Source organism: Siphateles boraxobius, unplaced genomic scaffold (assembly GCF_051911475.1).
Source record: "Siphateles boraxobius isolate OS27281-9 unplaced genomic scaffold, OSU_SipBor_1 26, whole genome shotgun sequence".
NCBI lineage: Eukaryota > Metazoa > Chordata > Actinopteri > Cypriniformes > Leuciscidae > Siphateles > Siphateles boraxobius.
The window spans coordinates 20,241,957-20,268,392 of record NW_027508876.1 but is presented as its reverse complement, the minus strand read 5'-3'; the positions used below and the strand labels follow the sequence as shown (position 1 = coordinate 20,268,392).

The 26,436-nt window shown below is 40.1% G+C and overlaps 1 protein-coding gene across 5 annotated transcripts in view; it reads left to right on the top strand.

Annotated features, from left to right (window-relative positions):
- The window catches only part of zfhx4 (zinc finger homeobox 4), an 86,609-nt gene that overhangs the window by 7,191 nt on the left and 52,982 nt on the right, over nt 1–26,436 (top strand). For 2 of the 5 annotated variants that reach the window (XM_077244707.1, XM_077244711.1), the window contains exons 1-2: nt 6,754–7,137; nt 22,992–25,579. In XM_077244707.1, coding sequence (XP_077100822.1) covers nt 23,038–25,579 — 2,542 coding nt within the window. In that variant the 5' untranslated portion in view covers nt 6,754–7,137; nt 22,992–23,037. Of the gene's footprint in view, nt 1–3,493; nt 3,620–6,753; nt 7,138–22,991; nt 25,580–26,436 lie in introns of those variants that run through there. The other 3 variants (XM_077244709.1, XM_077244710.1, XM_077244708.1) reach the window with 3 other exon arrangements.

Genomic DNA, 26,436 nt, shown 5'->3' with positions numbered 1-26,436 from the left:
TAAAAAGGAACTGTTCAAAAAGACGAATTACTTTATATTTTAGTAATTTTATCGCTTAACTTATAACTCTCATTCACCCTAAAGCTAGTTGCAACTCGGCTAATAAATGCGTTGCAAGAAAAATTATTCTAAAAACATGCGCATGAAAGACAGCACTGGCAGGAGAGACATATCACAAATGAATTCAAATCGCACAATGTGTTTTGTGCATCTGACATATCATAGGAAGAAATCAAAGCACAGAAATTGCTCGCTTAAGAAACCCCAGCGATGGGCTGTCAGCACCTCCTCAACATCAGCGCTTTCAAACAAAGCTCACGGACGGGCGCTTACCTTATGCATGACAATCCATCGACTCCCTTTAACCAATCCACAATCACCTTCATACACCTCCAGCGTGAAGAGGAGACACACAGATTTTATTAACCCCCCTCCACCCCTTTTTCCAAGTGTCCTTAGTGCTGCCACTAGTGAAATATCAGTGCAAACAGACTCCAGCCTTTTTCTGAGACACCAAGGAGTCGTTCTCAGCTGTCTGGCCCACGGGTGCATTTTAAATGTGAAAAAGCCTGAGATTCTCGTCTGTGGGATTCAGAGTCGCAAGCTGACTGTCCCCAAACCAGCATCACTACACACAATCAAGCCATAACTACCTTACATAGGAAAGATTTACCAGGAAATATATAAGCATACAAATGATTTGGTTAATTGATGTTTTAGGTGAGTTTTTTTTCTGATGGGACAAGCTTCAGGCCTGTTAAATAAGATATTATAGGCAATAAATCAATCAGCAAACCTAACTGATTATTGTAATCAATAAGCAATCTGTCTGGCTAATCAGTTTATCTGGCACTTAGACATATGCACATATGCAATATTTTCACTGACCTGTTTTTTGATTATTATTTTTTAAATGCGTTTGAATCACTCCCCTCTTGCTTAATAATTTGCTGTTGATCTTAGGTATATTTCTGAGAATACAAAAAATTGTGAAAATAACCATTTTGCCTCATGTGAGATGCGTCCTGACATTTTGTTTTTGACTGAGTGCGTTTAATTTGAGGATGTGATATGGATATTACACAACAATCAAAAACATTGGATTCAGTTGTGTCTGACTATTGAAACGAGTCAGTGTTTTGACCGATTTGTTAATTTGTTTGGCTAATTGGAATGTAATTCATTTAAGAATGCTGTGATTACAGGATTAATTATGTAGATCCACACGAAACATTTAATACACACATTCTCTGATCGCTCCCTAAGATGAAAATATCACACACAAATATCAATAATTGTTGCATGCGGCTTGATGCTTTTTTTCAATTTATTTTGTGCCTCTTGACATCATCATTTTGTTTAAAAATGCAAGGAGTAATAAGTAATTTTACATCATATTCATTCCCCAAAATGTACAGTAACTGATACAAGTGCAGTCAGTAATTTTTTATTCACACATATAATCCCACACGCAATGTACACACTATTCTATAATGAAACGATAGATAGCGCGTTTTTCCTGTTTCTTGTAGGCAAAATCCAAGCCGCTTGACCAAGTTGACTGTTATCATCCAGTTTGGCTGATGGGTTTTGAATCTGTCATGTTGCCATGGTTTTGCTCTCTTGCCTTTCCTGTGCTGACCAATGGTAACCAGGTAATCCGCTAAATAGAATGCACCACTACGTATGGGGGGAGAGGGTAGCTTCTAACCCCCGGGAGAGGCAGAAGAAAACATCTAGCCATGTTAAAGACTCATTTGAACAGGGAAAGCTGGAAATGCAATTATCTAGCACACAAAAAGACAAATAATTTAATAAAGTTCATATGAAGAAAAGCACAGTTTTTTCTCTGCTTTAGAGCATTAGCCATAACCCAGTGAAATATACACTCTCCTGAACAGGGGCGATGGCTTGAACTGATATGTGTTGTGAATGATTCTGGTTTTAGTGTGTGTTTAAATGCAGCCCTCTCAGTAGGTGTTCTGGTCATGGGGGCTTCAACTTTGTAATAGGAAGGGTCTTGGTAGCTTTTCAGTTACAAACAGCAGGCTCATTTGTACTTATAGTTAATTAGCTGAGTATTGATTGTTTCATTGATTGTAATGATTTGACATGCTCTGTCATCTTTATTAACAATCCTCCATTTAAAACAAAATAATAGCAAAATACTTAGATTTAAATAAATGTGAATAATAATAATAATCAACAATAATAATTGCTAAACATAAGACATTTTAAATGATCAGTTACATTGTCAATTATTTATTTCGTTGTTTTACATCAAAAATTATATACTTAAAAAATAAACCTAGTATTCAAATGATTTAGTTAATTAATAAGCAACATAGGTGACTATACATTCAGCAGATGGAGAATCTCTGGCTTTAGGATAGATGGCCGGACATGCAACTCCTGCCCGTTTGTCTATTAAAGAGGGATCAACAATGAAAACCTCCGCACCATGAGGAGCAAAGGGCCAAGTGGGAGGGGGCAGTGGGGGTGAATGGACTCAAAGAGAGGACCAAGTGTGTCTCTGAGAGTGTAGTTTAGTGTACATTTCCCGATGAGATCGACCAGCCAACTGAAGTCACTTTTCAAACAACCATTTTCCCCTCTCAAACGTCTCGCTAAATAGTCCACAGTCACTCTCATTGATTTTCTTTATCAAATAAACAGAATGGCACCGCGTGCCTGGCCGCCTCCCTCATCCGTGATCCCGGGACGCATGCAGCAGCTGGGAGCTCGTGTGAATTTACCACATTAAAACATAGAATTATCATATTGATGGATGTCATTAAAACTCTGTAGTTTAAGTACTGCAGCCTGTAAATCAATTCATTATTTGACATCTTTATTTAGCCTAATACTAAAATATATTGCGAAAACATTCCAATTTATTTTTAACAATTTTTTTTTTTTTGCAATACACATTCCACATTGTTGTTAGCAAATGTCATTGTTCTGTATCTGTAAAATATTTTTTTTCTAATAGCCTAAATATAATTTCATCGCTTATTAATGCTCTCACTGATCTCTGCCACTTCATTTTGTTTCTCATGAAAGGTGAAAGTCGTGTCTGATACCAGTCTCATGTCGTATATGGATTTTCGTTTATATAATCGATCGAAATGTCCCAATACATTGATTGAAAGTCCAGTGTCTTACAAACAAGCATTTGTGAATCTCGATTTTACGTTGGAAGTGATTTTGCCACGACGTTGTTCACAGATTTTTCACGCAATATTGTACCTATTTGTTTGTATTAAACATAAAAGCAAAAAAAATAAAAAAAATAAAAATAAATAGCCCATACGAATGCACGAAAGCATTGTGGGGTGCACTTCTTATTCGGTTTGAAAGTAGCAAGAACGTTCTAATTGTTCAAATCCTTCTGAATGACATGTCGTTGCGGTATATGAAATTAAAGTTAGATAAGTCCGCATTGAGGGAGGCTGCACCCAATCCCCAACTTATTTCCCATTTTGTGTTCCAGCATCACCGCGCGCCGCTCTTTTCAATGACAATGTGCCAAATCTAGGCATTTTCAAAAGAGTTTCCATATGCTATAAGCGGAGCATCAGAGAGACAGAGGACACCGGGATGCCCTTTTATACCAAAGGTAGGCTACAACCTATTTATTTTCTTTCTGCTGGCGTTTATAAACAAGAGATGGGAATATATAACACTAAAAGGAATATAATGTTTTAAACAGACTGCACGTGAAATATGTCGGTTTAGTGTAAATTTCATTCTTAAAAGAGAGCTGATCGGATACAGATGGCGGAGATTTTTGTATTATTTGTGGTGGATGTTAAACATTTTGTTATTATGAGAGACCTTTGAGATTCCACTGTGGGACAGTTTTGAAACGATTTGATTTTTTGGGGAAAATCAAATATCTTTTGGATTTTAAATACATTTTTGTTGCGGTAGTTATTAAGCAACTTTTGTGGCTTTGTTGTTGTTGTTGTTTACTCAGTGTGATCAGTTTTGTGAATACTTTGCCATGCCGACTTTCCCAAATATAATGTCATGAAAAGTGATTCTATAACTAATATACTAGATATGTTCGTTATGATAACGCATGTTTGGCTACTTTTGCTAGGCTATAGCCTATTGAACGGAGATTTTCTCGTCTTCCACATATTGTGAAAACTTTCTTGAAGTGTGTGAGAGAGAATTGAGAATTTTTGAAGGAAATTAATTCTCTGTTAGCAAAGCATTTTGCACAGTGCTTTATGCGGCTACAAAGGGTCAGTTACTGTCAAACCCTGACCTCTCAGACCCCAGAGGGCGCCAGGCGTTTTGGATAAACCTTTCGTTTGTGGGGCAGGACAAACATTCACTCCTTCAGTACGACTAAAGTACAGAAAAAGAAACCCTGGAGTCATTGTTAGACATCGTACATTTAAGAAAGACAATTATAAGAAATCACAGGTCGCGAATGGTATCATGATTGCTTTATTGACATTTCACTTAAATCAATATTCATGCAGTTTTGATACGTCTCAAAGACAGCACTTCAGAATGTCATAAAAAGCGAACAAAGCTTTTGATATTGTTTGCATATCCATATAGCTGAAAATGAAGAAAATACATTGAAATAAGACCATAAACAAATACGCTATTTACCGATAAATGCTAGTCATTGTACATTACACGCTAGCTTTTACCAAACAACAAAAAATAAAAGAAATATCTCAATAGGCTACTTGTAGGCTACATCACAAAAACATACCGCAACAAAATGCCAATCTTTAATTAATTAAAGATGAAATAATACGCTAATAAAGCGATTTTCGTCAGATAGCCTGAGAGAAAGAAGAGCAGAAAGTACGAGGGTGGAAACGAGCATATTTGAAAGTGATAAAGCACTGTCAGCCACGCAGCTTCCACTTTTTACAGCCTAAAACAGTTCAAAAGACAGCAAACTCTTATAAAAACGCTAAATGTATCCGTCAAAGTATACTTGCATAAGAGGTGAGACCTTTAAATCAATAGTTTTAAAGTCCTCCGCGATGAACAGCAGAAATACAGTCGTCAGTGGCAAATAAATAACCTTTACTCCGCCGCATTTGCTTTGCGTTTAAATGAAGGAAAAATCTGAAGCTCTCCGTGTCCTATTGCAAGCTCGTCTCGGGCTTGTTTCTGTTCTCTCTCGTTCATCCTGCCGAAACGCCACTTGGGTCTGGCAGGCACGAGTCCCCCGAGGACTAGAAACAGTGGATCAGGGGTGAAGAAGTAACGCCTCTGTTGACCACCTCTCGCCCATCCACAGACCCACAGTAGACATGCCAATCCAAGGGCTCGTGTTTTACTGCAAACACAGCTCTGGTATTGGGTATAGCATCCTTATCGTGCGTTCCGGAAACAGAGCCTCGCTCAATTCAACCCCTTCGATTTTTTCATAAAGGAGAGGCGATCTTTTGATTTTCTCCACGATTAACATCTTGTAGGGTCTTCTTTCAATGGCGACATTTTAGGAGATCCAAACTAGCTAATCAATTGGAGCATTTAGTAGCCTATGCGAGTATGAATATGAACTAAACGCCTGATGAGTCAAATAAAAGGATGTAGCGTAGGCTACAGTTCATAAGCCATAAAGACTCTTTTACAGGCTACTGTGAGCTTTAGTTCCGAGGCCCATTTACTCCCAAGTAGCCTACTTTTCAAAATTTATTTTGAACACTGTCTTACTGATAAATATTCTGCAAATTTAAAGTCTATCGAATTTAACATTTCATATATGTTTTGTTTGATAACCAAATGCGTAGTTATACAGTAGGCTATACCTATGTGTCATCAAGTGCCTTAACCTGTTATCTTTTATAAGAGCAAAATAATATTCGCATGCTGTACGTTCTCTTACAACACAATAGCCTACAATAACGGAAAATCATTATAGCCTATAGCCTACAACTGAGGCGATGTGTCCATTTAATCTGATCAGCTATTGTAGCCTTCGTTTTATGTGCCAAGCGGATCCTTAAATAGCGATAGGCTACTTGTACAGTATTCATGTTTTTCTCATGTTGTTTTTTTCTTCATTTATTTATTTACATTGCATTTCATTCTTTCTTTGAAGACTACATAGCCTACTGTAGTAATAACACAAATGTCAACTTGTTCTTAAGTCATTTTATAACATTTATATTTTAAAATATTTGGATTTACACTTTTCCATACATTGAAGAAGGATGTTATTGCAATAGTGTCCAAATGCATGTCTGCCGTTTAAAATCAGTAAATGTTTAATGCATCGAAGTGTAAGGGGAGATTCATTATTTCTATCTCTCGAAAAAAAAATATTGAGGAAGCATTGCTGCTACATTATATTTAGGCCGACTGCATTAAAAACAAAATCGGAAATTGCCATATTTTTTTTAATAACAGCAGACTAACATTTTAAGAGTGCCATGTCTTTAATATTTCTGAAATTATTTTTTTTTTATTTTATTTTTAAAATGTACGGCTTTGATCACAGGTATGACAAAAAAAGAAAAGAAACATGTCCTATTGTCCCACCAAATATTTCAGGCCGTTACAGGACGTCTTGCCCACCGAAAACAGATTTCCCCCCTATTAGATCATTTTAGGAATCTGGCTCGTACAACCCTTCGGCTCTCCAAGTTGAAACAGCGCGTCATTTGCAATGTGGAGACTGTTGATCACCTCACTAATTACGTCTCTCCCTTTCTGCCTCGCGCGCTCTCTCTCTCCCTCCCTCGCGCGCTCACTCCCCCTCTCTCTCTCATTCCCAGAGTGCATATCGAGAATAGACACACAAAGACATGCGCACTCAACTTAATCAGCCATTTTTTTAAACAGGGCTAAAACGATAATAATTAGCAGAATAAAGACATATCGGATTTTCATTTCCTTACCTCCTTTCCCTTACCCCTCCACAACCGAAACTGCTAGGCAGTCGTCGACACATCTTTTACACAACCGGACCCAAAGGATCGACTCTTACTGTAGTATTTACGTTTTTTCCAATAAAGTTGGAGGATTACTGGTACATTTTTTTTTCTTTTTTATCCTTTTTTGTTACCTACTTGCGGTACCATTGGATGTGATTTTTCCCCCAGAAAAAGCAAATATCAAGAGAAGAAGCGGAGGGAACTGCGGGGGAAGAAAGTAAGTTTTTTTTCACCTTCAACTTTTATTGAGTAGTTGGTGTTAAATTTAGGTCGAGTATTGATTTTCTTTCGCGACTAGTCTTGGTGAATATGCGCTTTTCCGCTGTAGGATTACGGCTTTATGTGATATAATTTCGACAAATGTCAGCCTAAATATTTTTCTCTCAGTTTATCAAACAGTCGTTTTGCCGAACTGTCAGGAGATGTTGCCCTAACGTTACCGTATCTACCATAACGCTACACCTTTTCCGACTCAGTTTCGTTTATTAAGCAAGCAAACCGTTACAAATGTTATGCTTAGCTCTATTTGATAGCGTTATTCGCTGATACAGAGTAAAAGTGGACAGATTTGTTCGCTCGCGTCTGTTGTGTTCGCCTCAGGAGTTGGACTCGCCTCGTCACAGCAAACGCTAAACAGCAGGGCTTCCTTATATTTGACTAAATTCTAAATCGTATATCTCAAACAACATAAGTCATACATTTTGTATAACATCTGTTCGAAAAGGCAACGTGTCGTTACGGGCAAACATATCCTGTAGTAGTAAGAAACGCGAAGGCTGCGTTTTGACACGACGTCGCAAGGCGCTCCGGACCGGTGTTTTCAGTCATGCATCTTGAGACAAGACTCAAAAGCGGCACAGTTCACCTCTGATAACTAAAAGATGCTTCTTCGTACATTTCTGTTACCTGCAACGTATAAAACAGTCCCTCCGGTTGATGGTAAACGATAGGAGGAATTGAACTCTTAACAACAGCCGAGGGTCTCTTCTGCAATATCCCGGACTCCTCCGTGTCTGTGGCAGCCGTAAAAAATAAAACGGAATAAAAAGGACCGAAAGCATTCCTATTTTCATCAGAAAGCCCATTCCGTGTTTAAACTACTTCTGTCTTCTGTCTTGCCCGTAAGTTTCCTTTTCTTCTCCCTTCATTCCGTTTACGTTTTTTTTCCTGAGAGAATTGTCCCCGAGTTTATAGTAGGCTAGCCTAAGGTCGATAGATTCTTAAAGTTCAGAGTTTTCGTTTTTTTTTTTTTTTGTGGTAAAACGTTAACATTGGCATTGAAGACCGTGGCATGTGTGTGAGCGTTTGGCTTTTGGGTTGATGGTGAGTGTGAGACAGAGTCTTGGCTCCGATTGGAACGCGACAGTGACAAGGGCATCGATCGCTTCCATTGAGAGCACAGAAAAAACACTGGCAGTGGGGAGGCAGAGAACAGAGCCGCGGTGTGTATCGCTGTGTGTCTGCGCTCTCTGCTCTCTAAAACACCAGATTTTCACTGCCTGGATCACCGTCTTTGTAGGATTTTCACGTTGTTTTGGGTTTACTCTTTACTGTTGGCAGCTTGTTTGTGTATTATTTGAGCTGGGTTTGATTTTTCTTCATTAGACAGTGTGGATTTGTACGCTTTTTTTGCATTAACGATCCTTTATGGATACCTGGATTTGTTTGCAAATTGGATTTGAGCCGGACATCAATGCATCTTTTTTATTGGATTCGTTTATGTTTATATATATATATATATATATATATATATATATATATATATATATATATAGTTTTTCTATTAATTTAGTAATACTTCAGTAATAACAACAACAACAACAACAACAACATAATAATAATAATAGTTGCTATTATATGCATATTTACATGGTCTTGCATGTAAAGGTAGTGCTTTCTTTTTTTTGTATTAAACTGTTTTTTAAAAAAATTTGCTTGAATTATTTGTATTTATATTAATGAATAAAATGTTTTTTTTCATTCAGCAATTCTGTTGCTCTGTGACAACAACAGTTAGATGTAAAACATTTCAAAAACACTTTCTCTGAGATCTGCAGATAGGCAAGGCATCTCGATCTAATACGTGCTTTGATTCATTTTCAGATGTGTTTTGCGTTTTTGTGTCCACATAATTTCGTACAGTTGATTCGAAGCAGCTCGGAAAATCGTGAAGCCAACGCGGGGAGCCTTTAATAACTCTTGAGACATGTTTTGCAGTAAGATTGGCTGAGGCTTCTCCTAGGGTCGACAATGTGTCATTTCCATGAAGCCAAATTGCCCACTGCCTATATGATATTAATGTGCAAATCAATATTTCAGGGATTAAATTTCCCTTCTTCATTTTTTATGGTTTCTACCTCAATAAGTCTCAAGTCTAATAGAAGAGGCTGGATGATTTAAAATCCGCCTCTGCAGAGTGGCTTGCTACAAGCCTATCACAGCGTTCTGCTGTTCAGTACCGAAACTCCTATGGCAACGCGCAGGGCTTGACTGCCACTGCTTTGTGACATTAAGACACCCAATTTGGCTAAAAGGCTGAGAGATGACTGCGTGTTCGGTTGAATGCTAATACGTGGTTATCCCAGCATTGATAGTTGTAAAAGAGGAGCCCCATTTAAACACACACACTCTCGCTGCTGTTTGCATACACATGCATTCAGACACACACGCACACACACACACATAAACACAATATATGCACAAATTTGACAGCATCCATATTTAAAAATCACACAACCAACCATCATCACTAGTATCAGTTTCTCCCCAAAACGGCGAAATATATAAAAAAAAATCTGTATAGGCCTTGTTCGAGAAATACAGTTTCTATTTTCAAATGTGGTGTTATGAACCATTTAAAGCATCATGGAGCACGGCTTATTTCATTGCAGTTGTGGAAATTCATTGTTGGTCAGAAGAAACAGGAAATATATTTATTTTTTTAGTTTTCTTTGACCTTGACATTATAATAGTCCTCTGAGCTTTCTGCTGTCTATCATTAGGTGTTTGTTTTTTATTCATCTCGCACCATCTGGACTACGCTTCACGGAGCGGCATGAATTTCATATATGTGATAGAATTTTTTTTCCCGATTTGGTCTCATTTTAAACCTTTGAACAGACCAATTTAATTTCGCCGGCACAGAAGGAAAAAATGTACATGGTGGAGGACAAAGACCTTTTTAATCTGGCTGCGACTGTATGGTTTCCTTTAAGATTCCCTCCTGTCTGTTATGATTTCAAAAGCTGAATCTCGTGATAAGATATTGTCCCTTTTTTTTTTCGCTGTCATTTTTTGAATACATCTTAAAAGTGTGCTCTACTCAAGACTTTTATATTTTATATCCAGAACGATCTATTTTAACTCTGTTTATTGGGTTCCCATTTGCTAGTGGTTGTTGTGGTTTCCCAAGCACATTAACCATTTAATTAACTCCTGTGTGTGTGTGTGTTTGTTTGTGTGTGTGTGTGTGTGTGTGTTTGTGTGTTGTAACTTGTATGTGCACTCCTCATAGATGGCATTGAGAAAACATTTCACATTGTTTTATATTTGAACTATAGGGCTTTTGTTGTGGGCCCAATTGAATTTGGTTCGGAGGATGCAGTACTTGCCCCGGTCCGCAGAGCAGTGGGTGGAAAGCTGAGAAGTCAGGAGCTGGCTTAATGTATTAAGGGGGGCCTTTTTGTGTCAGCCCTGAGGCATTTCTGAGGCAGAAAGAGCCTCCCCTGCTTAGAGGCTTTCTGAAGGGTTAAACACTTGGATGGGGTTCAAGCTCCATAGCGCCTAGGGAAAGTGCATTTGAATATGTACAAGTTTCATGTAATTAGGACTTAATTTTATTAACATATGCAAATTGTTAACTCTGATGTTTGTTCAGCTGGTGGAGATCATCTGAGCACAAACGGCTCATTGTTCCTGGGGCAAATAATGGATTTGGAGTCGGACGGTAGCAACGCATAACCAGCTATCTAATTTAAGTCGTACCATGGTGAAATTTCATTAGTAGCCATGGAGATGGGTTAATTGTGCTGACTAATGGCTCTGACTATGGCAGTGGCCTCCCAAAAAACCAGCAAAAAGCACGATGGCTTACTTAATGTGCCTCACGATAACACTTGTTTAGACACGTTTCTCTCATATGGGTATTTGCATATGCAAATCCGGGGTCTTCCTGATCTCATTCGTCATGTCGGGCTGTCAAACACGCAGAAAGTCAATGAAAGGGAGAGCGAAGGCTGTTGCTGATCTCACCACAGAATGGCCAGCATTATTCAGGCCGACAACATTCTTTCATAATTTGTTTCTGATTAATAGACCAAGACTGAGGCTCGTTCTGTTCGGGGCTTTTTGCAAAGAGAAGGTCAGGTCAGAAAGAGTTTCCACAGCAACTAAAGATCTATTCTTTTCCCTTTGGCTAATTAAATCACATTCTTAAGGCCTCTCCACTTTTTTGAGGAGAATGAAGGAGCGGAAAAAAATACTGTCTCAGATAATCTCTAGTTTCCTTCAGCTATAGTTGGGGGAAGCCTGGTGCAGTGCTAGTTCTCCTGAAGTAATCCTGTTTTTTGACAGAAATGTAAACTGATATAATTGCTTTTCAGGAAAGGGAATGCAGGGTTTGTACAAGTGTAAAAAGCATCGGAAAAGGATTAGCATTTTTTTGCATAATGCACAGTGGCTTTGAATGGGGCACTGAATGGTTGACTGAGTGACTTAGATGAAAGCAAGATGGAAACGGTGCCTTCACGTCCTTTCTTTCCAGGCCCCGCTTGTCCCCAAAGATGTTTGTCGAGGACTTGAGACAACAGGCGCAGGCTTCATATTCCTGAAGCCTCCCAAGATGCCTGCAGATTTTGTCATCATGTGAAGTAATATGTATGATAATGGTCTCTCTCTCAACTGGTAAATAGCAGCCCGTATGCTTTATTCAGTAGCGTTCAGGCACAACAGCAGAGCTAGCGAGTGGATTCTGCAGAGATGGGATTTCTTTCTTCCTCCAGTGTCCTCAATTTAAACAGAAAAGGTTTCGATTGTACGATAGATACGTGTGTACTTAATTTTTATTTATTTTAGTTCTTTTACACTCTTCAATATAAACAGGAATGAGAACCCAAGGAATATGTTTGGAATCCTTTTGATATTCAGAGAAAAACATTTCCAAGCGTGAATTTTTGTGTGTGCGTGTGCATGTGTTAAAAATAAAACGATTAACACAGCATTCATATATTATAGATGAAGCGTTTTGGAGGACGGCCTGATTCTAGTGCTAGTTTTTGTATTTGGGGGAAGGTGCCGGTGTGACATGAGCACCACTTCCGTGATTTCAGCGTCACTGACATGGCGATCTATTAAATGAACGCGAGACGTTTTCCCTGTGTTTTGTTGTGTTCTGTGAAGCCTTGATCATCTTTCACTGACCTTTTATAGACTAGAGCTGTCCTTTCATATGCAAATGATTAAGGGAAAGGAATTGTAGCCAGGATAAGTGCTCACAGGTTATCATGAACAAAACTATTATTCTTCTATTCTCCTCTGTCTCTTATTCCAACCGTTCCAGGGGTGAAAAGCAAGTAGCTTTGAGTAGATTGTGAAAGGTGGCTATGTCAGTCTTTTTAACTCTGGCGCTAAAGAAAAGGATACACCATAGATGACGGTTCACGTCTGTGCATTTCAAACATAGCTCTCAGTTAGACAAGTCATGCTTTAGTGTCTGGTTGAATCAGGCGTGTACTGACAAGCTCAACCAGATGTTGATGTGGGCCCGGTTGCCAAGTGAAACTTGTATGCTGTGGATTGTCCCCTTTTCCGCCCCCACCGACCCTCGAGATGTGCTCTCCTTACTCCACAGCTTGGATGGTAAAAAATGTCTCTTCCTCTTCCGCGACTTACACTCCATTCCCACCGATGTGTGAGAGCACTGACTGATGAGGACATGGACATTTCAAACAATCGTAAGGGTTGTTATGAGAAGGACGTGTTATCGTGAGGAAATGTAATTTTTGTCCTCATTGAGAACTTTCATTTTTGAGCGCAGTTATCTAAATGTTTTTGTTGTTCTTGGTCATTTGCCAGTCAGGATTACATTACTTTTACTGTCAGCTTGCGTCTCATCGGAGAAGGGGGTTTTTCCCCTTCATATTCTCAGGCCTTCCTTGTTTTTTTGTGACGCCTTCCCTACAGGATATTGAGGGGAGGGGAGGGGGGGGGGGGCTATCCAACTAAAGCAACATTTAGGCATCTCATTGGAAAAAAAACAGTCATGTATGGAAATTAAAATAAAAGACCAAAATATTGTGTGTGAAATTCAGAGAATCGCATTTTGGCATCACAAGTTTTCGAGTACATGTAGTCATCGTTGCTGAGGCTATTAGCAGCTAAAGGTCAAAGGTCCCCTCAATATGATATTTTTTAACTATCTGATGTGTATAAATAAGCTAATCTTCTCTGTGAGGATTTAAGAAGTTCTATATAATCTAATATAATGTATACATATTAGCATTCGACATTACGTCTGTCTCACGTTTCAAAGCAGTTGAGATTTTATGCTGGAAATCTTTTTTCATACCATGCAATAAAATAATCTCATGGGAATATTTATGTCTCTAGATCACAGCATCGCTAACAGAAACCGAGTGTGCATTAAAGGTAACCTCTTCATGGACAAAGTGTCATGCAGAGGGATTGTCATGTAGCCACAGCTATTGTGAAACACTTTATTTCATGTCCAAGTAGTTATACGGCCTCAGGTTGAGCGTAACAGTCTCGTCTTGTTGTTGTTTCTCCCTCCATATGTACTGTAGATAAAACTTTATGTTAGCTTCATTTAGACAGATGTACACTCAAAAATCACATGCACCATCATTGCCGATCTCAGCTGGATAACAAGCCCATTATTAGTCGTCAAGAGAGGGATGAGACCATAATTGAATATGTATGACCGGTTGTGCCTTATGTAAACAGATAAATGAGAGCCTGCCCTCATGAATATTCATGCTGCTTGGTTCATCTGGCCCTATGATGAGGATATTAACAAGGCTGTTCCACCTTTGTGTATATGTGTATTAGGGATGCTAATGATTAGTTGACGATCGATTAATTGTCAATAATAATTTAATCATTAACTTATTGATGGTCCATTAAGCAAGGTCATCATTAGAGTGCGTAGTTTTGAGGCACATGGTTCATGTGCGAAACATGTGCCGCAGACACACTAGGAAAAATTAAGCGAGCGCGGCGTAGTTATATTCTAAATGTATTTATGTCTTCAAGCCATCCAATGGATTATAGCCAGTTATTTCGAAACATAATTAACAAAGGGTTCAAAAAAACCTTCCAAACAAGTGATTTTACTGAACATACGAACTACTCGTATAAACGGCACGATACAAAAAAAAATGACGTTGAAAAACACTGCATCATGATCGCGATACGCTCTGATCCCGGAAGTCCTGTAGCTTTAGCCAAGTAGCGTGTCGTGTCACTTCATGATCTACGCATCGTCTTATGTTTTTTTGTTATGTTGTTTTTGGGCTCCCTCAAGACCACCTGCTCTAAATAAAGATATGTGATCTACTATGATTTACTAATGTTTTTTGAAGTTAAAAAAACTATTTTTCTTACAAATACTTGGCATAGTTTGGTCTCTAACTGAAACAAATATACTTGCTGGTATGACAATATGACGATATATGACACAAGTCTATCTGTTGTGCAGTGATTTTACAAATCACATTTTCATGTAAAGCAGTTAGTTTTTCATGCTATGAAAAGGAGCAATTCTAATATGTCAGGAAATTTAAAAGCACTTGCTAAGTGATGATCATATTCCCTATATTCTCTGTAAAGCCAAGCTTTAAAGCGACACCTATTTTGTGTTGGTTAAGCAAGTGGTTAAGTATCGTGATAACTTGGTAGCACCCCTCGCTTTGGATTTAAGAGGTTAAGGTTAATGATTAATCGATTAATTGATCGTTAATTTAAACAATGATTGATTTGGGGAATTTATGTATATTGACATCCCTAATGTGTATGAAGAAAAGGAGCAGTTTTCCAGACATGACATTGGCCCACTGTTTGCATTTGTCCAGGGGCTGAGCAGGAGAAGTCCCCGGAGAAGAATTTGGTTAATGCTAGACTTCTCATATCCTGTCTCGCTCTGGTCTGGCATGTGCGCTGGAATCATCTTTAATTATTTGCTTTAAAGGGGGTTAGACTTTCCACCAGTCCAGATGAGTGGCACGGACTAAAGGCTGGTTTTGTGTGGGCGCTCGAAGTCCCAGCGTGATCACTGTCTTTTTAGAACGAGATTGAATATGCGGTTCGTGGAGCTCACGTTAGAGAGAATCGTGGTCATGAAATGAAAAGAACAAAGTATCAGATTGAGCCGAGAGAAAAAAGATAATGGTGTCGTCTGTATTTTGGGCTTTTGAAGAAACAACGATTTTCTGCCTCACCTTGACCTCATTTTTGGAAGATTTCTTTAGCTTTATATGGAGACAATAGGGTGACCGGCTTGCCGTGTTCATAACCGTTTTAGTTATGGGCAATCAAAGAAAGTGTAGCCTAATAAAAAAGACCTATGGAAAATGTATGAAAAAAACATTAAGGAAAATTGAGGTCCTTTGGGGTGTTTCATATAAAATCAAATCAGAGGCCTTTGCGAAGATCAAGCGATGCATACGAATGGCGAACCGGAGGGCTGTTAAATCTGACGATGGATGGGGCTAGAAGAATATTTGAGAAAGCACAGATTATTTTCCATTTAATGCCTGCGAGTCTGTGAGATTTGTTGAAACAAATGTATATGTGCCATTTCATGCGCTCGCATCTGGGCTTTGCATTTCAAAACACTCCCTCACCGCAGCTTTATGCTTATTACTGCATGGCATTTGATAGCAAAACAAATCATTCTTCCCCCTGACTATTACCATTCTGAGCTGTAGGTATAATGTGTTTTCTTTGCTTTAATTAGTTGGCGGTTATGCTGATCCAGAGCTTGTTTTCTCTTCCAGGTTGTCGTTGACCTTAAAATACCCCCAGTGTCTTGTTGAGGCCTTAGCGATCTGAAAAGCATAACACAATGTGGCCTTCCCAACTGCAGCGCGCTGATAATGTTACAGCTGGGCCAAAGCGGCCGATATAGGCTTTCAAATGGCATAAGTGGCAATAACCACAGACTCTTTTAATGTTTCTCTTCATTAGCACTGCTCACGGATATTTTTTCGGTCTCTTGCCCTTTTCATCTGAGAAAGAAACAATTTTCGGCTCTCTTATATCATGCCATTAAATTAATGATTTTTTTTTAATGAGTCAAAAAAAGGATTAATCATTTTACTATGTGCGTCATTTTGTCTGGTGATTGTAGGAAGCAGACGGAGCGACGTGACTGAAAGATTTGTCGAAATTAACTTTGAAAATTGAATCGGTAGTTGCGTGACATTCCGTTTATTTGATAATGGAATATTGTGGCCCTAATTTCAACTCATTCTAATTACATCTGACAGTTGTTTGTTTGGATTGAAATCCAATTAAAGTGTACACATTTCAAGTGGGATACTCTGGTTCCTTCTTAAAGAAATAATGACCCCATGATGGCTCTGAAAATAAATGTTTTTTTTGTGGGCATACAAGGGTAAACTCGCAACAGCTGTCAGAACAGAGTTTGTTTAAAAAGCAAATGCCTTTGGTCTAAAGTTCATTTGGAGAGCTCTCTAATTAAATATAGGCCCGAACCTTAAGTTAATTAGTAATTCTCTGGCTCCAGAAATTAGAGTGATCTGGAGCACAATCTCTCTTGCTGCCATATAAAGGCATTAAGGCCTGTATGGGAGAACTTAGTTAGCAGTAATTCATGCTTTAATAGATTGTTTGACATGTTTTGTGAAATTCTTGCGTGAAGAACACTCGGGTTAGCACATAGCTAGCGGCTCTGGAATGCATGCAGGGATACCTGGCCTGTGATTATGTTTATAATACTAGATAATTACAGGACCGGCAGGCTGGATGCTCCGTCTTTACTGAACAGCTTGAACTTTAAACTTTTATTGTTTCTCGGAGAAAATGACAGCACAGAAAGGTCAGAATCTGCGAATGAAAAACGGGCTCTTGTTCCAAATGGCGTCTGCTTACTGCTCCCGGCCCACGCGATAGCGTGTCAAAACATTCACCAGGTTAAAGTTAGTTAACAGAGGCGACCGTAGGAATATAACACCTGTCCAACAGGCTTAACAGGGTATATTTTTAAATGGCTTGTTAAACTGTGAATTTGCCCCCTCCTATGTGTTTTTTTTTTTTTGGAGGTGAAATATGTGGCCTGTTTTTAACTTTGTGTGTGTTTGGTTCTCACCTCTGTCTTTGCAATATAAGTGTTTGTAGCCCATAGCCTGTATTTGGTTTGTTTTAAGCACGATTACGTGAGCATCACTCATTCCGTCAACTTTGATTGCGGGATAGATTTTTTTTTAAATTCTGCTTTATTTATTTTTATGTATTGGAAGGGAGCTGTGCTTTCAAACAGATGTGCGTAAAACTACGATTTATGTAACTGGTAAGCGCTTTCATATTGTATGTATTGTACTTCACAAGAACATGTTTGACCAGTAGATTAATATTTATTTAGCACAGGGAAATCAAGGGATTAGTCAGTCATCATTTTAACTCTAATCCTGCTCTGCAAAAACTAGACAAAGAGGGTGATTACTAAACATGGACTGACAAAGCTACAATTAGATTCTCTGCTTTTCTTGTCGAGATTGGGGGGGAAAACACTCACACACAACACGGACACAAAGGGATAAAGCTCTGAACCTTTTTCTCCCTCCTGCAAAGAGGAAAAAAAAGCAGAAAGCAAACATATTCATCTCTCGTGCTTGCGTGGACAGCAGAAAGATCACAAGATGAATTCGCATCAAGCCTGTGAATCAGAGAAAACAACTCTAATTTTAGTCAGTGCCTCCTTTGAGAAATGTGCTTTTCTAGTGAGTCGGTGTGTGTTTAGTTATATTCTCTGTCAGTGCCTGTGCATGTTTGTATTTGTTTGTGTGTGTGTCATTACTATAAAGAGAAAAAAGAATATCTGCTTGACTAATTAAGCTATAAGACTCACAAGGGGCAATGCACTGATTTGCATGTGGCTTATTTCTCTTAGCAAAACACACACGGCAAATACGCCTGATGGGTCTCAGGTGGGCAAACGTGCGTGGTTGTCTCTGCGATGCTCTCTAAGTTATCTGTCAAAGTTAACTTTGCAAAGCTGAAGCAAGAGAGAAAGAGGTGGGGTTAAAGGGATGATCTGCCGTCACGTGGACACGGGCACCAGAGAAGATGTGAAACCAGATGTGAGGTGAAAAAAAGGCTAAAGAGGAAGACTAGTGGGGAACCTGCCAGCATACGTTCCCCTTTCCCCTCCTTCTCTTTTTCTCTGTTGAAAAAGAATGTTAATGATTTTTTTCACCCCCCCGAGCTCCTCCAGAGACACAGCCTCATTGTTTGTCATGAGGACCTTTTCTTTCAAACTTAATTACCTTCTCCCCTTTTTTCTGTGACTTGGACTGAAAGTTTGCACTGTGTCGGGAGAGGTCGTCACACATTCTTTTTACGCTCCTTTTCATTAATCCGGGGTGTGCAGGCATTTTCTCTCCGTGTTGGGACGGTAGGGGAGGGTAATGGAAGAGCCTCGGAACGATCCGCAGGAAGCTTAAAGCCGGTTAATGCAGTATAATAGTCTGGACATAGACTGGCCTTTGTTTGTGCGGTTCATTTCGAATCAAGCGTAATTAACTCCAGAGTGTTTCCAGATTGCCAGTGTGGAGAAATTGCAGCCTTCTCTGCTTTGAATTGAGAAAAGACATTAGCTATGTAGATTATGTTTCCCTTTGATACTGGCCTCTCCTGTTAAAAGTTTTTGAATGGACGAGGGAGTCGTATAAACCCGGGCAGTCCTTTTTGTTCCCCTCGTTTAAAGGGTCTTTTTGAAGTAATCTTGAATGTAAAACTCAAGTCATGTGATGATGTTTTAATATAATAACTTTTTTACTCATGCTTAAAACTTGTTTTGTTCTCCAAATTGTTTGACTCTTTTGTTAAACGCCAGCAACGGAAAGGTAATTTGTACAACAGCTAAATAGACGTCTTTTTGCTGATGTGGATTTGCCACACCCGACAGTAATGATATGTTGTGTATTGAAAATGAGGCCCTTAAATGTGGTTATGGCACAGGGGAGATATCCTGCTTCTACTGTTACACCTCTGGGCATCGACAGGGTCGGGAAAAGCCTTTGTGAAAAAAGGGTCATGCAAAACCGTTTTTTCCCCCCTCACTCCTCTCCCCTTTGCGATTCTTTCTCTCTCTTTTTTTGGACTTAAACAAGAAAGAATTAAGCCTCCCGGTGTCCTTGGAGGCTAGAGAAGCTCTTGATGTTTGGATAATACCACTTTGATGGATTTTTCATCAGTTCTTTCTGCATGGCAACAAATAAACAAGTATAATTAGACTTGTGAAGGCCCATTCATGGCTTTGTTAGGATTAGATATATGTGCAGTTTGCATGCTGTGACTCTCCTTTGTCTTTCCCTAACTCACTATGACATTTTGATAGAGGATTTAGTGTTGAGAAAAACCCCAGCAGAGGCTGGGGTGACCTTTCTTAAATCGGATATAATTCGAAGGCGTTTTACCTATTTTTCCAGTTTTTTTCTTTCACACTCGTACTGCAGTTCCACTTGAGTAACGCACGACACACATCTGCACGCTAACGTTTAACGTTTGTCTACAACTCCAAAAAAAAAGAGAAAAATGACAACCTGAAAAACTATTTAGGGAAGAAAGGGTGAGTGAAATCCTTTTTCTTTGGGAGGCAGGTGGGTTGGATCTGGGGAGTCTTCGCACTCGGGTAAACCTAGCATTCCTACTCCATTATTCCTGTCTCTTGATCAGATCACATTCTTTTTAATCACTTCACAGGCAGCGTCTCCACAGAGCATCGAGAGTGAAGCTGAGACAGTCTTAATTAAAAAAACAGAGGTAGAAACACTGTTTGCCATCTTTTTCTTCTAATGGGAGCGGGAGCCATTTCCATGCAACAAGATCTGTCCTTATTGTTTTGAGAGAGCACTCTTTTGGTTCCAAGAAAAAGAGCTTAGTATTTGGTTTTTTTTCTTCTTTTTGTAGCCTTTGCTTTTTAGACCGAAAAGAAGGAGAAAGCAAGACGAGAGAAAAATTGTTTCACAGTTAAGTTACAACACGTTTAAGCAATTGTAGAACGGTGTATAGAAAAAGGTGTTAACGGGGGAAAAACAGTCAAAAAGAACATAGAGCCCCCTTTAATAGCAAAGTACGTACTTAAGACTACTTTCTGTCTTTTGGGTGGAAAAGAGAGTGTGTTAACTATTGAGATTTTCTTTTCTGTAGCTGGTTTGAAGAAAGATGTGATTCTTTTAAAGTCGTTCTTGTCAGGCATATTGAGCACTTGAGAACGTCTGGATAATATTCAGTAACTTGCTGTAGCAAACAGTGATGTATTTATTTATTTATTTAGTGTGAGAACAAATTGATGGGCACACTTAAGTTACCAGGCGGATTGTCAATGAAACGTCTTCTGATGCGAAATATCAATATGAAAGCTAGAGGTGCTCTCAGCATCCCCGGATACTTGCTTTGTATCAAAACAAGTGCAGCTCTGAGCTGTTTAGCTCTTTTGTGCCTTGCTTTATAATTCATAGCCATGTAATGATTCACATGCATAGCCAAAAATGTACAGACACAAGCAAATCCAGAGGATGCATCTCTCTCAGCACTTCAAGTGTCAAGATATGCATAATTCATCTCAAACTGCGCGTTTTATGTCCAAACCCGCATTAAGCAATGTTGTGTGCTACGGATTGGAAGGAAAGCAACAAACACACATAGTTGCACACAAAATCTCTGCATAAATTCTGTTTTTCTGCCAGCTGAAAGAAAGAAAAAAGAGAATGAGGAAACCAGGTGTGTAATTACAGCTTCCATATTGTATTTGATACCTTTTAAAGTCTGAATTCAACAGAAACAAATCACAGGCATCCTCTGACAAGGTAGACACATGAGGGAGAGTGTGTGTTTTGTGAAGGTTGCTTGTTTTATGATGTGCAGTGGGTTTTGTGTTAACGTCGCTGGAATGTTGTGTGCGGCTCACACACTCACCCAGCGCCCACAAGCCCTGGAGGCACAGCTGCTGGCTCTATGATCTTACACCGGGTGATGCAGAAATTATCACAGGAGAACACTGTAATCTAGCCCTCTCTTCCCTGCCAAACGTGTGTTTTTGGAGACGTATTCCTCTCGGCTTACATAAATGACCCCCACTGCACACATACATAGACACGCCTTTTTCTTTTCTTGTGTGAAGCTAATTTTAATAGGTGCTAATTTTGCACTAATTGCTGAGCAGTTTTGGTCTCAGGGCATTTGGGAGCAATCTCAGGTCTTTATTTTCACAGCAGTGCATTGTGCAGATCACCCTCACCGTCTTATTTATTATACAATTTAATTTTCATTTCATTAATGTGATAGTTTATTTGCATTATTTTTTTACTTCTGTATGTTTCCTTGTGGTAGCTGATGAGATTATACTTGATTTAAATAGTAAAAATATTTAAATTCTGTGTGCAATATTCATATTATATCCTCAACGTATTAAGCCAAGGCAAATTATAAATTAATTGCTTTGTATCAAAATAGGTATCTACAAAAACAAAAAAGATTTTCACACAGCTAGGTGGTGAGGGCATGGCTGTAATTGTTGTTTAATTTTGCATCATCTTTCAAGTTTCAACCTCATTCCCATTTGAAAAAAAAATTCTTTTCCAAATTGCATCGTGTTCAATTAGCTATTATCACATTTCCTATTTTCTTGAGAATAATTAGAAAATAAAGCCTGGCACAGGAGATAATGCTGCCGTTTTAAAATTATTAGACTGTCTTGAGTGTATTTCATTTGAATTAAAAGCACAGCACTTGCAATCCCGTTATTGTTGGCCTTCACCTCAAATCTCTACCTCTTCTGCACACACTGATATCACCCTGAAAATTTGGAGCAGCTGGGTTTCTCTTCGCTCTCTGGGCCTCAATCGGGGAGCCTGGGCATGGTAGGCACATACTCTTTGGATCCAACTCCATTCAGCATCCAAACTTATGTTCCGATTCCAAGTCTTTGAATCTGCATTGCCAGCCTTGAGAATAAATTGTCTGTGGTCCAAGAAAAAAAAATTATTGAAGGATTTTCATCAGCAAGGTGCACGTATGATTTGTGAAAGCCAGGAGAGACCCTGATTAAGGCAGTGACAGTTGGGAGATGGGCAGCCATCCAGGATAGATAACATCACAATGGTATTTCAAATGGTGTGCTTTATGTGCTTGGGTTTTTGTGAGCTGCCAAGGATGAAAAATGAAAAACAAAAAAGAGAAAAGAAATTGCGAGACGGCCCTCCCGGAGTGACTGGACTGGGTGTGGTAAATATTAATTTGAGTTTGGGGTGATTGTCGAAGAGGCAAAAGCGTGGGTTAGAATTTGGATGGCTGCTTACTCAGGGCTTGTTAGATACCTGCTGGGGGATCTCTCCTAGGGAAGATTTGGAGTAAGCTGATTTACTGAATAACATAGGAACCAAAGAGATACCGCCTCTCTCTGCCAATGTGGTCATGATTTGAATGTGGTGGTTCATCCCCCTTTTCTTTGCTTATTGTAATTGTTGCAGTGAAGGGGCTCACAGAAACTTTTGTGTGGGACGGGGTTGATTTTAAGGGGAGTGCTCCACTGGTTATTGAAAAAGTCTCATACTTAAACCTTTTTTATAACTATTGAAATCTCTTGATAACTTCTGCTAAAATCTGCTAAGTGTGTGTCTGTGCATTTTTAAAACTATACAGCTTTTTTTCTAGGTAGAACTCTGTTGCTCATTTTTTAGCTAATTCACGAGTAATTGCAGAGCAGGAATGTTCTCTGTATTATCAAGGACAGCACATGCTGAAGATCATGTACGCCATCATTATACACGTTCTAATATGCCTTTGCTCTCTTTTGTTTTTTTATTTATACAGGTGCCTGACAGGCTGGATGAAATGAGATCCCCATGTAGCGATTACCATGGAAACTTGTGATTCCCCTTCTTTCTCAAGGCAGGAAAATGGGCAGCAGATATCAAAGCTACGTGAGACGACACATCTTGATAATGAGGTGCCAGAGAAAGTCCCTGGGATGGAGCCTGACAAGGAAAACAGCCCTGCGGATGACAACCTGAGGAAGGAGGAGAGCCGTCGAGAGACTGCATCAGGATTGAACGTGGATAATGCGATAGGCGTGGCCACTAAAGAGATCCCCTGCAACGAATGTGCCACTTCCTTCTCTAGTTTACAAAAATACATGGAGCACCACTGCCCGAACGCTCGCCTTCCCCTTCTGAAGGACGAGAACGAGAGCGAGGTCAGCGACCTTGAGGATAGCGATGTAGAGAACCTGACAGGAGAGATAGTTTACCAGCCAGATGGCTCAGCTTTTATTCTTGAGGACTCCAAAGAAGGTGGCCAGGATGCCCAGTCAGGGGTCAAAAGCCTCTTCTCCCCAGCACTGTTTTCAAACTCCCAAACTGCTGCTGGGGACAAGACTGAGCAGTCGGCCACAGCCCCCATGTCCTTTTATCCACAAGTGATCAATACCTTTCACATCGCTTCATCCCTCGGGAAACCATTTATGGCCGATCAGGCTTTCCCAAATACCTCAGCATTAGCAGGAGATGGTCCTGTGTTGCACAGTTTCCGTGTCTACGATCTCCGACACAAGAGTGATAAAGACTATCTTACCTTTGATGGTGCAGCCAAAAACTCCTGTGTGTCCAAAGATGTTCCAAACAATGTGGACTTGTCTAAATTTGATGGTTGCATTAGTGATGGGAAAAGGAAACCTATTCTGATGTGTTTCTTGTGCAAGTTGTCTTTTGGTTATAGTAGGTCATTTGTAACCCATGCTGTGCATGATCATCGGATGACCCTCAATGAGCAGGAGCAGAAGCTCCTTAGTAATAAATATGTCTCTGCCATCATACAGGGCATTGGTAAAGACAAAGAACCTCTTATAAGCTTTCTGGAACCAAAAAAAAACAATTCTGTGTTACCACATTTTTCTACTGCAAACTTCATGGGCCCTGATCCAGGCATTCACAGCCTGTGGAACACCTTTCACATGGATAACGGTGATTCCCTCCAGGCTGGTTTCGCCTTCCTGAAAGGAAGTGCCAGTTTGGCATCTTCTGCAGACCAGTCGCCCAGGAGTGCCCAGATGCCAAAGGCTGAACTGAACCTCGGGGTTGCGGCCACCTCGGCGCTCAAGTCCCCCGTCTGCTCCGCGTTTATCCAGCGCTCGTCACCAGGGGCTGGGTGCAGGGATCAGGAGAGCAACTGTGAACGGCAGAAGGACGTTAGCACTTTGCATGCGAATGGTGAGCTCCCCATCAAATGCGAGCCAAGAGATGTGGCTGATGCTGAGGAGGACGAAGACATGTATTCGAACGAGCTCGACGATGATGGTGTTTGTGAACTTGGAGATAGTACCAGTAGCAAAGATTTCCCTCTCTTAAACCAAAGCATTTCTCCTTTTTCGTCCAGTGTGCTCAAATTTAGTGAAAGGGGTAGTACTTCCTCTGTGACTTTTGCCAATGACCTAGAGAAGACAAAGCAAGCTGCTGCCAGCTTGGACTACAGCAATGACTCTACGAGTGGAGGCTGCGACTCTAACAGTGGCAGGGATGGCAGTCCACCATCTCTTCCTCTTGACCTGATGCGACGAGACGACGAGAGCCCAGGCCCACTGCACCAGCATGCTGCCACGCCCAGCACCCCTGGCACCCCTGGCCCAGGAGAGGGCTCTCCTGGAAGTGGAATTGAATGCCCCAAGTGCGACACTGTCTTAGGTTCGTCCCGTTCACTTGGTGGTCACATGACTATGATGCACTCACGGAACTCCTGCAAGACGCTGAAATGCCCCAAATGCAATTGGCACTACAAATACCAGCAGACCCTGGATGCTCACATGAAGGAGAAACATCCAGAGTCTGGAGGCTCTTGTGCCTATTGCCGCACGGGCCAGCCTCATCCTCGACTAGCCCGGGGCGAAAGCTATACATGTGGCTACAAACCTTTCCGCTGCGAGGTGTGCAACTACTCTACAACCACCAAAGGCAACCTTAGCATACACATGCAGTCAGACAAGCACCTCAACAATGTGCAGACGCTGCAGAACGGGGGAACGGAAGCCATCTACAACCACCCTGCTCCTGTGTCAAACGCCGGTTTGAGCGGATGTGGCACACCCTCGCCCTCCAAGCCCAAACAGAAGCCCACGTGGCGATGTGAGGTCTGCGACTATGAGACCAACGTGGCTCGCAACTTGCGCATTCATATGACAAGTGAGAAACACATGCACAACATGATGCTTCTTCAGCAGAACATGAAGCAGATCCAGCACAACCTGCATCTAGGCTTGGCGCCAGCTGAGGCGGAGCTCTACCAGTACTACCTGGCCCAGAACATCGGCCTCACCGGGATGAAACTGGATAACCCTTCAGACCCACAGATGATGATCAACCCCTTCCAGCTTGACCCTAACACTGCCGCAGCTCTGGCTCCTGGTCACGGTAAGTAGTTTTGGCTTGGATATGCTTGTCACTCACTTTCTTTTGTTCTCTCTTTCCTTCACTGACTTTGGTCTTATTACTCCTGTCATTATTGTATCCTGCTCTCAGTCTGTTCTGTGATTTGAGCTGCCATGTGAGAATCTGCTTCTTCATTTTTTAAAGCTTAGTCCTTTGCTCTACCCAGAAAAACCTCATCTTAACATGGACTGTAGAGAACAGATTGCACACAACAGTAGCAGTAGCAGTTTTTGTTCTTTCACTTTGTCGATGAAGACCAAACACAGCATTTCTGAATCTGTTTCTGTAAGCCTGTGTATTCATCTCATGGATCTTTACCTCCATACTTAGTATAGACTGACACATATACACTAGCCTGTCAAGAAATATTGTTTCCACGGAGTACTTTTATCTAGCAACTCAGAAACTCTCTGTCTGACAAAATGCTATATTTGTACCTTGTCTTGATCTTGTGTAATTATTAAATTCAAAGCTTTTTTTCCAGGGGGTAAGGAAAATGATCCAGTTTGCTTCTAAAAGTGCAGAGATCAAAGACTAAATTACAATTAGATGTAAGCTGATCTGTTTTTATTATTTAAATTTTTAGGACTACCATTGAAGCTGGCTTGTTTTATATTGATCAGTTTCATTTCTTTAAAGAGAGAGAGAGAGAGAAAAGTGCCTGAGTACAAACTCAGGAATGCCTGGTAGGAGTAATTAAAGCTATCTGATGAGGGAGTTTAGAACTTGAAAGGGATGATTGTAATTGATCCTGATTCAATCCTATTATAGCTTTTTATAGTTAAGGCTTTATAAAAGCCATACTCCTTACTGGGGCTTTATTTTATCAAATCCCTTTG